Genomic DNA, 15,000 nt, shown 5'->3' on the forward strand with positions numbered 1-15,000 from the left:
TTAACTCATTTTAAACTGACAGAGTGTGTCTGCCTCATGAACACTGCTAGGATTTGCTATTTAAACAGCGTGGTGCAAAACGTCAAGATGACTCTTGCGATGAGCTGAAACTAGCAAACAACAATTGCGTCGCGCCGCAATGCGCCGGGTGTGTGATAGGGCCCAAAAAGTAGAATAATATAAAGACAAAATGTCAGTTTGCAACATCAAGCAGCACAAAGAGCTGTTTTTAACATCTAACAATCAATGGAAGCGGAGGTCTCCAGCCAAAAAGCTTCCAATGACTCCGCTCGTACATCACGAATAAGGTCAATAGTGTAGAAGTATGTGATTTCAGACGCAGCCAATATGTAAATAGTTGTGAGAGCAGGCTGTAAATGTTGTGTGGTGTTGTATGGATGCTGGTTTCTTCACTCTGTTGTTTTTGCCTGATGTCACTCAGTCAGGCAGAGGATGTGGGATGTGTGTGTGTGTGTGTGTGTGTATTGTTTGCAGCTCTGCTTGAGTTGTGGTGTTCGAGCTGAACTTCCGCTCCTCCTCTTCCTCCTGTCTCAGTCGTCTGTATTCTCCAGCCATCAGCAGGCCCATCAGCGGGCCATCAGCGGGGCCACAGGGATCTCCATCAGGCCTCCGCGGGACCATCTGTGGGCCTCAGGTAAGCAGAAGATGGCCCAAACACTGCAGGAGTTCACACACGCTCTGGAGGAGAAACATCTGCCCCGAGTGCTGCACATCCAGTCCGGCATATACTACCAGGGTAAGAGGAGACGCTCACATTATTATTATTATTTTAAATTACGCTTTTTAAGTATATTGGGGCAAATCTGGACAACCCCAATGTTGGGTCATTTTTTTCAATTAAGTTTAAATTATGCTTTTTAACCCAACATTTTTAAAATTATGCTTTTTAAATACATTGGGTGAATATGGACAACCCCAATGTTCCGTTTTAGTTTTGTTTTGTTTTTTTTCAATTAAATTTAAAGGACGCTTTTTAACCCAACAGTTGGGTTTGTTCAACAGGGAAAGAGGAGACACTCATGTTATTTTTTTATTTTTTTATTTTTATTTTTTATCACGCTTTTTAAATACATTGGGGTCAATTGTGGACAAACCCAATGTTGGGTCATTTTTTTCACTTGCATTTAATTATGCTTTTTTGACCCAACAGTTAGTTTTGTCCAACAGAGTAAGAAGAGACACTCATATTACTTTTTTATTATTTTATTATTATTCTTTTGTAGTAAATTTGGTCAAATATATGATGCTTTTTAACTCAATGTTGGGTCATTTTTTTCACTTACATTTAAATTATGCTTTTTTTGGACCCAACAGTTGGGTTTGTCCAACAGGGTAAGAGGAGGCACTCACATTACTTTTTACTTTTATTATTATTTAAGTAAATTTGGTCAAATATATGATGCTTTTTACCTCGGTGTTGGGTCATTTTTTTCACTTACATTTAAATTATGCTTTTTTTGACCCAACTGTTAGGTTTGTCCAAAAGAGTAAGAGGAGGCACTCACATTACTTTTTTACTTTTATTATTATTGTTTAGGTAAATTTGGTCAAATATGTGATGCTTTTTAACTCTGTGTTGGGTAATTTTTTTCACTTACATTTAAATTATGCTTTTTTTGACCCAACTGTTGGGTTTGTCTAACAGGGTAATAAATGACCCTCACATTACTTTTTAATCTTTTTATTATTATTATTATTCAAGTAAATTTGGTCAAATATATGATGCTTTTTAACTCAATGTTGGGTCATTTTTTTCACTTGCATTTAAATTGTTTTTTGACCCAACAGTTGGGTTTGTCTAAGAGGGTAATAAATGACCCTCACATTACTTTTGTACTTTTATTATTATTATTCAAGTAAATTTGGTCAAATATATGATGCTTTTTAACTCAGTGTTGGGTTTGTCCATATTCGACCTAATGTTGGGTTACAACAACCCAGGATTTTTAAATTTAGCAATAAATATGAGAAAACAAAAGCACAAACCGCTATTAAACACATGTGAGGTGTTGGTGTGTGTGAATGTTAAGGGTATTAGACGTACATCACTGACTGGAATATCTGCTTATTTAAATTCTTGAGGGTTTTTAATTGTTTTATGTTCAATCAACTTAGATTGGTCAAAACTAATTAACTAGCTTAATTCCTTCATGTTTTCCCAACACAAATTGATTGTGTGGAACACACCGTTTATTACAGTGTTTGATAAATGTGTTTATGTGCTGAGTTTGGAAGGCATGAATTAAGTACACTGGAAAAAAGATTCAAAGTTGATTTGTTGGATTTACTCAATTTTTTAAGTTAATTTATTTGGGCTGAATTCAAATAAATAAAGTTGAACATTACTCAATTTAATTTGTTTAAATTCAGCCCATATAAAATGTTTACAACAATTTTGCAGAATTCTTTTTTTTTTTTTCAGTGTAGAGGAGGAATCAAAGGATATATTGATCATGAAATGATAATGAAATAACAGCAATAATAGACGCTGATGTCTGCTGCTGATCGCTCTGATTCAGCTATTCACTTCATTAATGTGTTTGTAAAAGATCCGTCTCACTTTACTCGTCGTTTTTATTGACGCAAATTATTGTTTGCTGTTGAAAGTCAATTGAAATGATCAAAAAGTATTGTAGTAGCTTCACTGGAATATTAAAATATAACCTGAAAAGTTGATGTTTTCAAGGTTTTTCTATCTAAAGAAGGAGTTTTGGGTTTCATTCGTTTTATTTTTAAGAAGGAATATCACAAGTGCAATTCTGGTATGAGCTCATGTAAAAATGGCTCCACTGCCAAATTGCCTAAAAGGTTGAAATTATATTTTTTAATAATTTTTAATCAGTGCTGCTTTTTAAAAAATGTAGGATTGTTGTAAATATAGAAAAAAAACTGTTGGGTTAAAAAGCATTATTTAAATTTCATTGAAAATGTTTGTTTATATTTGACCCAACGTTAGCTTGTGACGATGCAATTGTTTTTTTGAGCGCTGAAAAAGACAATAGACAATGTCATGCTTTTATCTATTTAGGCACTGGAGACGTGTATGTTTACTGCATTTTTATAGCTCATGATATTCCTCCTTAAAAATCAAACTAATGAAATGTAATTCTTGCATGTAATTATGCATAATTAATTATTACAGATTTTTACAATTGTTTTGCTGCAAATTTCAGAACCCTGATGTCAAGACTCTCGACACAAAACTCTAAACAGTCACTACTTTTAACAGCAGACTCTGCATGCTGCGTTCATTTCCTTAAAGAAGTCTTGCATTTGCAGGATCAGTGCTTCACATAATCCTTTTATCATACAAATACCACAGCAACAGAACTTTAGACCACCAGCACACAAGATACACATAGTTTCAATAAACAATCATCCAATATAGTTGTTTAAAATGTATCATACAGGTTTTATTATATATATATATATATATATATATATATATATATATATATATATATATATATATATATATATATATATATATATATATATATATATATATATATATATATATATATACACACACAGTTGAAGTCACAATTATTAGCCCTCTGTTTATTTTTTTCCCCCAATTTCTATTTAACGGAGAGCAGATTTTGTTCAACACATTTGTAGACATAATAGTTTTAATAACTCATCTCTAATAACTGATTTATTTTATCTTTGCCATGATGACAGTAAATAATATTTGACTAGATATTCTTCAAGACACTTCTATACAGCTTAAAGTGACATTTAAAGGCTTAACTGGGTTAATTAGGTTAACTAGGCAGGTTAGGGTAATTAGGCAAGTTATTGTATAGCAGTTTGTTCTGTAGACAGTCGGAAAAAATCTAGCTTAAAGGGGCTAATAATTTTGACCTTAAAATGGTTCATAAAAATGTAAAACTGCTTTTATTCTAGCCGAAATAAAACAAATAAGACTTTCTCCAGAAGAAAAAATATTATCAGACATACTGTGAAAATGCCCTTGCTCTGTTCAAATAATTCTGACTTCAACTGTATATATATATAGGTGTGTGTGTGTGTGTGTGTGTGTGTGTGTGTGTGTGTGTGTGTGTGTGTGTGTGTGTGTGTGTGTGTGTGTGTGTGTGTGTGTGTGTGTGTGTGGTTCACATACAGCCATATGGACACCTATACAAATTATAGGTATTATATTTGTAGATAAAATATTAGGTAATATATTTATGTAATATATGTGTTTCCATCAGTCTGGTGTTGTTGATTTGGTCACAGGTTCTCCTCTACATCACAGTGGTTTTTCATTTCTCTAAAATCTTGTAAAGAACTTTGTAAATCCAGGCCTGACACTGGTCTGCTGTGATTGGGCTTTCTTACATACAGTAATGTCAAATATGAAAACATTGTCTGTAAAAGTGGTACACAAAAGAAACCATAAGTATGGAATAAGGATGAATAAAGATGAAATCTGTAGATAATGTATTGCAGTTGGGTCATCTTCTGTGGGAACTGATGTTATTTGATCTATCCTGAACCTTTCATCATCTAAATATGAACTCTTGTACATCATTTTCTATGAATCCAGAGTAATGCAACAGTTATTTATCTTTTATATCAAAAAGATCTTTTATATCATGTTAATTAAACGAATGCAGTTATTTCAGATGTAATGTTTGAGCTGCATTTACAAATGGGATCAATTTGATGTTTAATTGTATTCTATTGAAGAGGTGATTTTAGTTTAATGATCAACGTATCTTTGACTTGTGTGTATGCTATCCAAGCATTTGGAAAAAAAGGGTTAAGAGTTATGCAAAAATGTGCAATTTTGGCAATGGTTTTGTGTGTAGAGTTTTGAAAATTGACATCAGAGTTCTGAAATTTGTGGCAAAACAATTGGAAAAAAAGGTCAACTTTAAAACCCTTGTCATTTGATTTACTTTGAATAAACCAGTCTCTTTTTAAATGATTGAAAGCTATTTCTTAGGTGCTTGGAACTGAGTGTTTACAGAAATGATTGTATTTAAAATGATTGTGTATAGAAGCAGAGCTAATGTGGCTTTTGGAGCCAGATGATGTTGAGCGGAAACCCACGACTTTCTCCTCTGATGTCGTTTACTGCACACACACACACATATGTATACACCCACACCCAGACAGTAGTTAAATGTGAGCGTGTGTGTATTGTTTTGCAGGCTGTGTGTATGAGGTGTTTGGACGAGAGTGTTCTCTGTCAACTGGAGATCTTCTGAAAGTCACAGAGATCACCATCAGCAAATTCACTGCACTCACATCCAGCAGCACCGAGATACAGCTGCCGGTGGAGTATCCAGGTACACACACACACATATACAGTATACGGTATACACACACTCACATCCAGCAGCACCGAGATACAGCTGCCGGTGGAGTATCCAGGTACACACACACACATATACAGTATACGGTATATACACACTCACATCCAGCAGCACTGAGATACAGCTAGCCGGTGGAGTATCCAGGTACACACACACACACATATACAGTATACGCTATACACACACTCACATCCAGCAGCACCGAGATACAGCTGCCGGTGGAGTATCCAGGTACACACACACACACACATATACAGTATACGCTATACACACACTCACATCCCGCAGCACCGAGATACAGCTAGCCGGTGGAGTATCCAGGTACACACACACACACACATATACAGTATACGCTATACACACACTCACATCCAGCAGCACCGAGATACAGCTAGCCGGTGGAGTATCCAGGTACACACACACATATATGCAGTATACACACACACATCCAGCAGCACTGAGATACAGCTGCCGGTGGAGTATCCAGGTACACACACACATATATACAGTTTACGGTATACACACACTCACATCCAGCAGCACCGAGATACAGCTGCCAGTGGAGTATCCAGGTACACACACACACACATATACACAGTATACGGCAGGGGTGTCCAAACTCGGTCCTGGAGGGCCGGTGTCCTGCAGATTTTAGCTCCAACTTGCCTCAACACACCTGCACGGATGTTTCTAGAAAGCCTAGTAAGTGCTTGATTAGCTAGCCCAGGTGTGTCTGATTGGGGTTGGAACTAAACTTTGCAGGACACCGGCCCTCCAGGACCGAGCTTGGACATGCCTGGTATACGGTATACACACACTCACATCCAGCAGCACCGAGATACAGCTGCCGGTGGAGTATCCAGGTACACACACACACACATATACAGTATACGGTATACACACACTCACATCCAGCAGCACCGAGATACAGCTGCCGGTGGAGTATCCAGGTACACACACATATATATATATATACAGTATACGGTATACACACATTCACATCCATCAGCACTGAGATACAGCTAGCCGGTGGAGTATCCAGGTACACACACATATACACAGTATACGGTATACACACACTCACATCCAGCAGCACTGAGATACAGCTGCCGGTGGAGTATCCAGGTACACACACACATATACAGTATACGGTATACACACACTCACATCCAGCAGCACCGAGATACAGCTGCTGGTGGAGTATCCAGGTACACACACACATATATACAGTATACGGTATACACACACTCACATCCAGCAGCACCGAGATACAGCTGCCGGTGGAGTATCCAGGTACACACACACATATACAGTATACGGTATACACACACTCACATCCAGCAGCACCGAGATACAGCTGCCGGTGGAGTATCCAGGTTTCCCCAACAAGTCCAAAGATGTGCTATAGGTGAATTGGGTAAGCTAAATTGTCCATAGTGTATGTGGGTGAATAAGTGTGTATGGATGTTTCCCAGTGATGGGTTGCAGCTAGAAGCTGCATCCGCTGTGTAAAACATATGCTGGATAAGTTGGCAGTTCATCCTGCTGTGGTGACCCCAGAATAATAAAGGGACTAAGCCCCCCCAAAAAATGAAAGAATGAATAAAAACTGCTTTCATTCTAGCCGAAATAAAACAAAGACTTTCTCCAGAAAAAGATATGGTCACACTTTATTTAGATGGTCCATTTGTTGAATTTAGGTCACATTCCAACTGACTCTCATTAGATTATAAATAGCCTGTTAGTTTGGGGTTTGGCTTGGGGTTAGGTTTAGGGTTAGTGTAAATTGACATGTAGTTGCAAAGTTTCTTATAGTGAGTTAAATGTCTGTTGAAGAAGCATATCAACCGATATTAAGCAGACAGTCTACTAATACTTAAAGGGCACATAGGTTACCCCTTTTTTCATATTTAATATAAGTCTTTTGTGTCCCCAGAATGTGTCTGTAAAGTTTCAGCTCAAAACACCCATCAGATTATTTATTAGAGCTGTTTGAAGTGTCTATATTATAGCTGGAAAAAAGGTTTTGCTGTTTTTTTGTGCTGGCCCTTTAAGGCTAGTCCTCCCCGCCCACCGTTCCCATGTGCCTGTCAGCAATCGCCGCCCTCGGCTGCCTCAGGAAGCAGATCTCACGTAACGTGTGTGAGAAATACTACAGTGAGAACTTTAACAATCACTATTTGATGCTTTTTTTGTGGATTTGCAACAATGAGTCACACACAATGTCATTACAAAGTTCACGCACACACACAGCGAGGACACAAACACATAGCGCACACACATACACACACACACACTTAACTCTTGATCACGTTTGATGATGATTGATGATCCTAGTGAACTAAACAGACCTTTTATTCCCGGCTGTTTTGCGCTCGTCCTGTCTTGTTGATATGATTATACACGTGACTACCGGGACATGTTAATGCGCGCAGCTGTCAATCAATATTGGTGGGCGGGGGGACCGCTCTCCTACGTAAAGTTGCGGTCGATCTGAAAACAGCTCCAATTGGTCCACCGTTTTTATGTTGTAAAATTTGACAAAAAAAAGCACTGGGTGTGTTTATATCACCCCAATATGACAGTCTATACACTTTACTTACACACATTTCTGTCCAAACAGCTTGAAAAGTAGTAGATTTTTCACCATAGGTGCCCTTTAAATCATCAAAATAAAGTGTTACCAAATATTGGAAATACTGTGAAAAATCCTTGCTCTATTAATAATATAATTCTAGCGTCAACTCTATTTGAAACCTAGTAAAGTGTGTGTTTTTTGTCCTCTGCATGACAGGTTTGTTCAAACTGATGGCCGACAGTCAGCCATACAGAAGCATTCAAGAAATCGCTGATTCGCTAAAGATCGGGCCTCAGCGTGTGGCACAGCCCGTCTTCCTGAGCGCTGTGGATGTAGATCTGGAGCCGGGCCTCGTCTTGCGCAGACGGGACAGTTTCAGGATCACTGCGGTGGGCTGCGGACGAGTGCACTGCGAGCTCCTGCACCGAGAACCTCCAATCTGCTTCAGCCTCAGCTTCTGCCAACAGGGACCTTTCAGCGAGTGCCAGGACCACCAGTGTTACACGCTGAAGGAGATCGCAGACTGGAAGATCCCCAGAGGCAGAAAGAGGAGCGTCATCGAGGTCAAAGCGCCCGCCAAGAAGAACTTTTTATTTTCCGGTTTGCTGGAGAACGTGTGTGGAGAGTTGCTGCTGACTCCTGTGTATGAGCTAAAGGCTATCTCCAGACGTGAGTACAACTTTGGTGTCGTTTTTTATGTACAAACACCGATGTATTCCAGTGTTAAAGGGTTATAAAACACCCTGCTGAGACAAGGGGGTTTCATGGCCCTTTAAGATGCACTGATGTAGCTACTTGTAGGAATAGCTAACAGTACTGCATTGTATGGGTATAAATTATCCATGTTTCTTTAATGCCTCAAATCATTCCAATCTTAAGTAAAGATCAAGACATTTAGTATATTTGTTAATCCAAACACATCAACTCAAGGTCAAGGTTTATTGTCTCCCTTCCCTGCCATAAAATCCAGCTTAAACCAGCCTAGGCTAGTTGGCTGGTTTTAGCTGGTTGACCAGCCTGGTTTTAGAGGGGTTTTGGCCATTTCCAGGCTGGTTTCCAGCCATTTCCAGCCTGGTCTTAGCTGGTCAGGCTGGAAAATGACCAGCTAAATTCAGCTAAAACCAGCTTGACCAGCCTGGTTTAAGCTGGACATAGCTGGTTTTGGCTGGGCTTCCAGCCTGGCAAGGTGTCAAGCTGGTTTTAGCTGGTCATTTTTCAGCCAGACCAGCTAAAACCAGGCTGGTCAACCAGCTAAAACCAGCCAACCAGCCTAGGCTGGTTTAAGCTGTTTTTTTCAGTAGGGTTAGGAGAAAAGGTCCCGCTTTATATTAACTTACACTGAAATTAAAATGTCGTTTAAACAAAACATGTTTTTACATTCTAATTGATTAAATAACTTATTGATGTATACATCTGTAATTATTTTCTTTAATTAAATTCTGTGTATGAGCTAAACGCAGTCTCCAGATGTGAGTACAAATTTTATGTTGTTCTCCTGTGCAAATATAGATATAGTCCTGTGTTAAGATGCACAGGTGTAGCTACTTGTGGGAATAGCCAAAAGTAGGCTACTGGATTGTATGGGTCCAAATTATCGATTTTTCTTTAATGCAATAATCATTAGAATATTGAGTACAGATGAAGTCATTTCACTTGGCAGCCATCTTTGAAACACCTCTCGGGCATTCTGTCTGAATGGGGAAACATAAAATTCTCAGAAACTGTTTGCCAAGCTTACGATTACATTTCAATTTCGGAATCACCAATAAAATGAAACCACTGTCTGTTAAGATCCGTTTCTAAACATCCAAGATCAGCATTTTTTCAGGTTTCCCAATCTAATGCGCATATGCACTCAAAGGGAACTAGATCACGTCACCAACCTTTTATATGGCTATTTCTGTTTACATGTTAAACATTATCATCCTCTAAATAATCCCTTGTACAATCTCACTGCTCTTCTTAAGTAACTCCCCAATTGGTATTGATGGCAAATCTCCTATTGAAAGGTCAGCGACTCTTTGTTTACATATTTGTGAGTATTCGAGTATTTGCTGTCATGTGATGTGCTTTTGATGAAACTGACTGTATTTTTCATTAGATTCACACAGATTACAAAACCATGTAGTTAGTTAGTTTAAAAGTAGATATTTCAAGCTTCATGTGGATATATTTCCCATATCTGTGAAACAAGTATTCGCTGAGATTTCATGTTTGCAGACCCAAGGGGGTGTGTAACAATTGCAGAAACTGTAATAAAACACACATCTGAACTGATCCCTAAAGAACCATCAGTCTATAACGACTGATGATTGGCTTCTGCACTAGAAGGCGGGGCTTCAGTCTCCATATTGACCGTTACACTTGCCCCCATTCAAAACTATACGAGGGACACATCTTGTGTATTTTATAGTCTTTGCTGATAGACAGTGTTCCTTTAAACCTGAACTCTTTCTTCCCACAGTCAGCGAGAAGGTTCTGCTCATCCCATCCTATCTGGACGTGGAGGTAGTGGACGTGACAGAACAGTATGATTGCGACTCCTTTGTGCAGCCTTTATCTCTGATGGACGTCTACAAGAGACCACCGCAGTTTTTCCCTGTGCTGGCCAAGCTGTCATGTGAAAATCATTTCAGACTCTCTCCAGACCTGGAGTCCCTTTTCCAGTCCAAAGAGGTGATTATTCATCATGCTTTCAAAGCCAAACGAATACTGGCCTCGGAAATGTGCCAGGAGTCAGCAAGGCATTTTCTCATCCCGGAGTCCTACAACGGGCGTTTCAAGCGGCGCCCGCGGCAGTTCTCCACCGCATACGACCTGGAGCGGGCGCGCAGTGAGACCGAGGAAATCCGAGTGGTCGCCACTAGAGACTTCGAGACTGTGTACAGTGGGCTGGCTTCGGTTCAGGCAGGAGATGAGTTTATAGTGACCAAAGGCCAAAGCTGCGCCGTTTCACACAATGGCACTGAGAAAGTGGTGGATACCTTTGAATGTGTGAAAGTGAGAGCAGAGGGGAAGGAGCCTGTGCGTCTCCCCATGTGTTTGGAGGGGGGATTCATGGAGCTGGTTAAAGACAAGCGTCAGTACACCATTGCAGAAATATGCAGATGGTTCCCGCTGCCCTTCAACGTCAAAGTGTCCGTGCGGGACCTCTCTCTGAAGGCAGACATCTTGGCTGGAACGCCTAGTCTGCACATCGAGGAGGAGATCTCGGACCCGTGTGTCCTGGTCTCAAACACAGACCTCTCAGACTTCAGGGAGGTGCCAGTAAACCGTACAGACTTGATATTTAACGTAAAACAGCACTGGGATGGAGAGAGTCCGATGTTTAGTGTGAAATCAGCCATAGAGGAGATCTCAGAAGACTGTTACTACACTCTTAGAAGGTACGCCATCGCTACCATTACACCTCCTCCACGACCTCCCAAAAAACCCAAGGATCCACCGCCGCGACCCCCCAAGACATCCAGGTCTGAGAGCACAAACAGTGAGAGCTCCAGCTGCTCGCCTAAGGTAAACCATTTGATTAGTGTTTCCTAATAGCTTCATGTTCAAATCTCTGCTTACAGAAATCTGTGTGACGTTTACCATTGCTCTTACAATTTTTGGTAGCACTTTATTCGAAGGAAGACTGTCATGAGACTTTTGTATAGTAAGATTAAGTATAGTAAGACTTGTAATAGGCTTTTTTCGTCAGGAAAATGAGGGCTATAATGCTGAGGTAATTTTGCAAAAAATAAACCTCAACCATTGACTCTTCACAGCTTCATCTTTGGGTAGAGAAAATAACACTAACTTTCCCCTCACACTTCCAATAATATCCAGCTGAGCACAGCGTCTTCACGACTTGATTCAACCAGGGTCTGCTACAGTGTTTGTCTTCCTCTTTCTTTGCTACTGTGTTAGTGGGCGGGACCGCAGATTTCAATTTCCGCGCGATTGCACGTGCAACAGTTGGGCGGGGCTTAAGTTTTGTATTGGAGTCACGCTAAAACAGCTAAAGACTCAAGGTGATTGAAGCACTGAGTCAACTCTTTTATAAATGAATCAATAGTTTTAAACACTGTGCACTTTCAGATTTAAGCCTTAGCTGGATATTTCACTTCACTTAGAGTTGTGTCAATCTACATGGAAGGTCATTTTCTAAAACCCATAATAGGGGCTCTTGAACATGCAGAGCAGAAATTGTTTGAGATGTCTTTGCTATAACTTGACATTACTAAGACAGCCTAACTTGTCATAAATCTGTCATAAACATGATTGTCATGAGGCCATTTTAAATGTCAGGAATTTTATAACAGCGTCATTAAGATTTTCCTTGACCTCAACTACAGTGCCACAAATTCAGTGTCATTTAAATGTCATTAAGTGTCATTAAATATTATTGACTTTGTTATAAAAGTAGTTATAAAGTAGATTAAAAAAATATCCATGACACAATTATAATGCCCTCATGACAACCATGTTTATGACAGGATATGTTGGCCTGGTAATGTCAAGTTGTCATTACAAACAATGTCATCTTTTCATTTCAAATGACAAAACCAAACTGTTTACAGTAATGACAGTTGTCATAAGCATGCATAATATCTCATTCAAATTCATGATTATAAAGGTCTCATGGCAGTCATATGAACACACTTCCAGTGAAGTGTTACCCAAATAAATTCTATTGAAATCTACGATTCAAAAAAGGTTTGCAATTTTACATATTCAATTCAATTCAATTCACCTTTATTTGTATAGCGCTTATACAATGTAGATTGTGTCAAAGCAGCTTCACATAAAAGGTCACAGTAAATAGGAACAGTGTAGTTCAGTTTGTAGTGTTTAAGTTCAGTTCAGTTTAGCTCAGTTCAGTGTGGTTTAATAATCACCACTGAGAGTCCAAACACTTGAAGAGCAAATCCAACGATGCGCAGCTCTACAGATCCCGAACCATGCAAGCCAGAGGCGACAGCGGAGAGGGAAAAAAAACTTCACTAAATGGCGAAAGTGAAGAAAAAAAACCTTGAGAGAAACCATACTCAGCTGGGCACGATCATTTTCATTTCTCCGCTGGCCAAACGTCTTGTGCAGAGCTGCAGTCTCAGTGGCGGAGGCTGGAAGCTGGCCTCAGCGAAGACTCGTCTGTCTCTGGAGCGTCACAGGAATCAGTCTCATGTTCTCCACTCCTCCATGACCATCACAGTAGCTGCTCAGGATACGGCCTGGTCCAGGATATGGAAACCTTGGGATAATCTCGTTGTTGGTCTTGGATCGAGTCAGTGACTCTGCATAGTCTGAGGGCCTCGGGAAGAGTTTCCCCAGGTGGAAATGGAGAATAAAGAGAATAATTAGCGTAGCTGCTGTTCATAGTGTATATAAACAAGATGCAGAACCTGTGTGGAAGCCCCCTAAGTGGTGCACTAAGTGTATGCTTTACTGAACAGATAGGTCTTTAATCTAGTTTTGAATTGGGAGAGTGTGTCTGAGCCTCGGACATATTTGTCCACATGTTACATATACAGATAATGCCATCAAATAAATAAGAAAGAAAGAATGGACACATTACAAATCATCCCTTACAAGACCGGTTTACAAAGACTGCAAAGTATGATGAAATATTATTCAAGCATTACATTTAACACATGATGCATTAGTCTATAGGGTGTTCATGAAGGTAACAGAGAAAGGGACCCCTCATTTGTTCCAAATCCAGTTGAAATCAAATCTTCAAGGCATCGTTTACACGTATGAGCTTCCCTTTTCGTTCAAAACAATAGTAACAACTTCTATGCCAGCTTTTTGTATTGTGAACATGATAATAAATGCATTTGTTTAAAATCCCAGAATTAAAAGAGCCAGATTCAGCTGTATTTGCAAAAAAAAAAAATAATAATCGCAGAAATCTTGGACTATCATCAATCATCAATGGAGATGTATTATTCAATGAAGCTGGGCATTTTTGATCTGTAGCCGACTAAAAGATGCCAGAACCCTATCAGTGAAAAGGTGTGCTGTAGTATGTATTACATCAAATAAAACATGTATTCTTTGTGATGAGAGTCAGAAATTAAAGTGACTTCACCTTAAAGTGCCTTTTCTGTTTATCTGTTTCCAACCATTGCACTTTAAAATGTACCTCATTTCAATAGGAAACGGCATGACAGACAATTTAGCCCACATATGTGATTTCCTGTTCCCTGTGTGATACTTAAGGTTTAAGCTTAAGTTAAGCGAACAATGACACACGTGTTTTCTGCAGAAACCACAGTGAGTTTCCGGTTTTGGTTGACCTATGTGAGCAAATTCATCATTTGCAAGGAGCATTATAATATTTATCCTTACAACATGCTCATAACACTTGACATCAAGCTGCATTAGTTAACCTAGTCATGCTTAATTTTATTGTATAATTAACACTATTAACTATCCATTAACTAAATCTTTTGCTCAATACACTAGTAATTAGCTGCTTATTATTAGTAGTTGGGTTTAGGTATTGGGTAGGATTAGAAATGTAGAATAAGATCACACTTTATAAGTGCTAATAAACACTTCATATCTTCATAATAGACAGATAATAAACCAGTAGTGAATGGTGTGAACTGGTGCTTAACTGTTACTGTTAACATTTTCTCCAGCCTTTATTGAGTTTAATTTAAGATCTAATATGTTGGATCCTACATAATTTTTAAGTGTCCTGAACTACTGTGTGGGCTTATATTAAATTATTTGATATATGCGCTTATTGTGTACATATTTGTTTTACATTATTATTTTTAGAAATGTATTTAGATGTACTAGCATCTGTAGGCAATTTTGTATTTACATTTATAATGACATTGTTGACCCATCCTTTACATCGTAACCCACCTTTAAACCTACGCATATCTGTTCCTAACCTGGCCCGTATCCCCCCTCAATAATACATTGCATTTATTTCTATATGTAAGTACATAACATTTAAGGCCAATTAAGTCTTTACTTAAAAAAGAAAAACTTCAAGAGCCCAAACAAAGAAAACGTAGATCACCACAATGGTGACTTCAAAGGGCACATAGTTGACCTCTTTTTTATGATTTAATATTA

At 38.9% G+C, this 15,000-nt stretch overlaps 1 protein-coding gene across 1 annotated transcript in view; it reads left to right on the top strand.

The window, feature by feature from the left end:
* The first annotated feature begins 560 nt into the window (after window positions 1-560).
* The window catches only part of themis (thymocyte selection associated), a 19,462-nt gene continuing 5,022 nt past the window's right edge, over window positions 561-15,000 (top strand). The window contains exons 1-4 of the mRNA XM_056445647.1: window positions 561-757; window positions 5,184-5,321; window positions 8,143-8,595; window positions 10,391-11,439. Of these exons, the coding sequence (XP_056301622.1) occupies window positions 667-757; window positions 5,184-5,321; window positions 8,143-8,595; window positions 10,391-11,439 (1,731 nt within the window). The 5' untranslated portion in view covers window positions 561-666. The remainder of the gene's footprint in view (window positions 758-5,183; window positions 5,322-8,142; window positions 8,596-10,390; window positions 11,440-15,000) is intronic.

Source organism: Danio aesculapii, chromosome 20, assembly GCF_903798145.1.
Source record: "Danio aesculapii chromosome 20, fDanAes4.1, whole genome shotgun sequence".
NCBI classification, from domain to species: domain Eukaryota; kingdom Metazoa; phylum Chordata; class Actinopteri; order Cypriniformes; family Danionidae; genus Danio; species Danio aesculapii.